The sequence below is a fragment of the Ostrinia furnacalis genome, unplaced genomic scaffold (genome assembly GCF_004193835.3).
Source record: "Ostrinia furnacalis isolate ACB-3 unplaced genomic scaffold, ASM419383v2 OfSCF2702, whole genome shotgun sequence".
Taxonomy (NCBI): Eukaryota; Metazoa; Arthropoda; class Insecta; order Lepidoptera; family Crambidae; genus Ostrinia; species Ostrinia furnacalis.
In genome coordinates this window covers 273575-276600 of record NW_021132941.1, presented here as the reverse complement: position 1 = coordinate 276600, position 3026 = coordinate 273575, and the positions used below count along the sequence as shown (strand labels likewise).

Below are 3026 nucleotides of genomic sequence, written 5' to 3'. Positions count from 1 at the left end.
TTTAATTAATAATTTCAACAGATGATGTAATATTAATAATTCTTACTGACTAATATACTCCACATTATTAAGCTCTGTATAAAAACTTAATTAATTATCTTAATATTGACCTTAATGTGTAAAATAGTGCCCGGCTGTTTTGTCGACATTTTTAATAAGTGTTGTTCAGGCTCTATCATCATCATCATCTTTTCAGCTGTAACTGCTGAAGAGTCAAAACTTGACTCTTAGCTAAAAGTAAAAGGGCTCAGGCTTTCATTAAAATGGCTCCTGTATCATCATTCATCATCAATATTGGTGGTGGTTGTTACATTTATTAGACACGCTCTTAGCTCAATGGAGTTTGGTAGAGCCAATATCGAATTTCGTCAAAACTCTACATTACTACTTATATCTTCAACTTATGTCGTCCTCGTCATGCAAAAAGACGACATCCTACTTACCCTACACCTGAGATGTCAAGTGTGCCTCACGAGCTTATGCGCCCGGTGTAGACACACCCTAAAAAAGTTTTTCTTTTAGATTCTTTTTCTTACATGCCTGAAACCACCGAGCACCAACTAACTCTACCTAAAATAGTTTAATAATCTGTGTACGGGAGCGGCGAGTTGCCAACACCATCTAGTGTCACTGGTCTGTAGTACTCCTTCATTTCGCCCCAACCGCGCGGCGCTACGTTGAAATTGGGCCCACAGACAAGTGGTAGCCGGGGACTTTTTGGAGAAGCATAGACATCGTTGAGTTTTGTTGGAGCCATAGGCACGGGGATTTCGACGTTCTGTAGCGTTATGGTGGGGGGTGAAACCGGGAAGGGCTCCATTTTGGGGATGTAGGAGTGTTTTAGAGCCGATTTGGGGTAGGTCTTCTGGTTGCGTCCACTGGATGGCGGGCGGTAGGCTGTGTCGTGGTTGGCCACTGGCGTCGGCGTGGAGCAGGTGTTGGATGTGTTTCGACCTGGAATAGAAAAGATGGAATGTTATTTAGGATTTCATGATACATCTTAGTTTGACGGTACTGTCTCTACAAACGGGTTCATGAGTGACCTTTTGATTGATTCCGATTTGACCAAGACCATGATTTCCGAGATAAAACCAGGAACATAATATTGTATTTATTGCTACGGTGCTACGGCGAAGCGATTACGACATCAATCATAACTATTACTCCTTCCTACATTTTTCAAAGGCCATGTTTCTTCCTAAATCTAAACTGGTTCAACTAAAAAGTTTTAGAATAGAAGAATAGAATAGAAAGTATTTATTTGTCTCAAAACAGGTTTCATTTAGTTTTGGCACTCTTGCATCATACTCTATTCTACATATTATACTAATGTATTAATTTTACTATCCCATTATGATTTCGGGACGTGTTTTGATTTTTCCGAACTCTACGCGGAAAAAGCCGTGAGTGAAGTTATTAAGTTCGATATAATTATTAATGTAGGATGTAGGTATAAGTATACGTATAATTAATTGTACTTACTACATACAATGGTGTGTATGTAATTAATTGAGTATGTAGTTGATTAATGTGTCGCTTTTACAGACACAGTACGTTAAGAGTAAGGACGTTGCAAACAATCTCTCAATCATCTGAAGGAAATAGGAAGTAGGTACACAAGGATTTAATACAGCTTTAAAGCAGATACAAACCTTTAGAGATATATGATAGATCAGATCTAAGCCTAACTAGGACACAATCGTGGTCTTTGTAAGTGTAACAAATCACATAGGTCACTTAGGACTTCCTATAATACAATGTTGAATGGAATTTAATCGTTAGGTAGCAGGGAAGCGCTGGACGCAGGCCGCTACCAATCGATCAACAGGATTGGGAGGCCTATGTTCAGCAGTGGACGTCCTATGGCTGAAATGATGATGATGATGATGAATGGAATTTACTGTAGAAATGTACTAAAGGCTCTGGCACACACTCTGATCATTGAAAAGCGGCGTTTACTAAATCATGTGGGAGAGTCACATAGCAAAGTCAAAGTCATACTACTATTCTACATCATTAAATCCCCGCTGAATCAATCAAGTTCTGATAAAAACTCCTGACATTACCGGAACATTGTAATTTACTGACCTCTCCTATAGAATTTCTTTCTTGTTCCTGTGTTCGATTGTTTAGGCGTCGACTGTCCTTCCTTATGGTTTACGGAACTGATTTCTGATCCCAATTAATGTGACACTACACTGTTTTATCACAAGGGCATAGTAAGATGACGGAACTAATCTATGAACCTAAAGGCTGATTTATACGTAGTATTTAAATTTAACTTTTTAAATAATTACGGAATGGTACCCTAAAGAAATCAGAAGAAGTAGAGGAAGACAACCAAAGCGATGGGAAGACGATTTGAAGCAAGTAGCTGGGCCAGAATGGTTACGTACCTACAGCAAAGGACAGAAACAAATGGAAATTTTATCCTTAGAGGAGGCCTTTGTCGAAAGACAAGCTGTTATGAGGAGAGATAAGCCGAATGCCGAGAATACTATTTTAGTTTAAATGAATTTTTCTTACCTCTAGTAATCATTTTTAATATTATGTTTAGTCAAATTTTATTTTATTTAATTAAATTATAACTGAATTTTTTGGGTAAGTTGGTGGGCTTGTCACTAACTTGACACGTTTTGACTAGCAGTTTCATAATAAACAAGAGCTTGTTGACTACATAAATACGTTTTTACATACACTTAAAATTAAGTTAAAATTTAGTTACACGTGTAAATCAGCCTTTAGACATTGTCGTATTAAATTGGCTTGTATATTTTTTTCAGCGTGTTTATTAACAATTAATTAATTACTTACGTTGATTGTTAGTGATATTAGATAGAATAAACTGGTTTTAAGACTATGAAAGTAATCTACGAATTTCATCACTATTTTAACACGCATATTGAGAGTGCCAATTAGAAGTAAATTAATGTTTCTTTCTTCCTTATTAGTACTCTAGGTACGACAGATATTGTACTAATAAGTGATTATTTGGCAACAAAAATATATAAGTAGTAGGTACTTAG

General features: G+C 36.8%; 1 protein-coding gene across 1 annotated transcript; it reads right to left on the bottom strand.

The window, feature by feature from the left end:
* LOC114356244 (uncharacterized) lies at window positions 1-2539 on the bottom strand. The gene is made up of 2 exons (XM_028309329.1): window positions 2527-2539; window positions 1-954 (listed from the first exon to the last, which is right to left on the bottom strand). Exons 1-2 carry the CDS (start codon window positions 2537-2539, stop codon window positions 581-583), a joined length of 387 nt encoding a protein of 128 aa, XP_028165130.1. The 3' UTR covers window positions 1-580.
* Window positions 2540-3026: the final 487 nt, after the last annotated feature.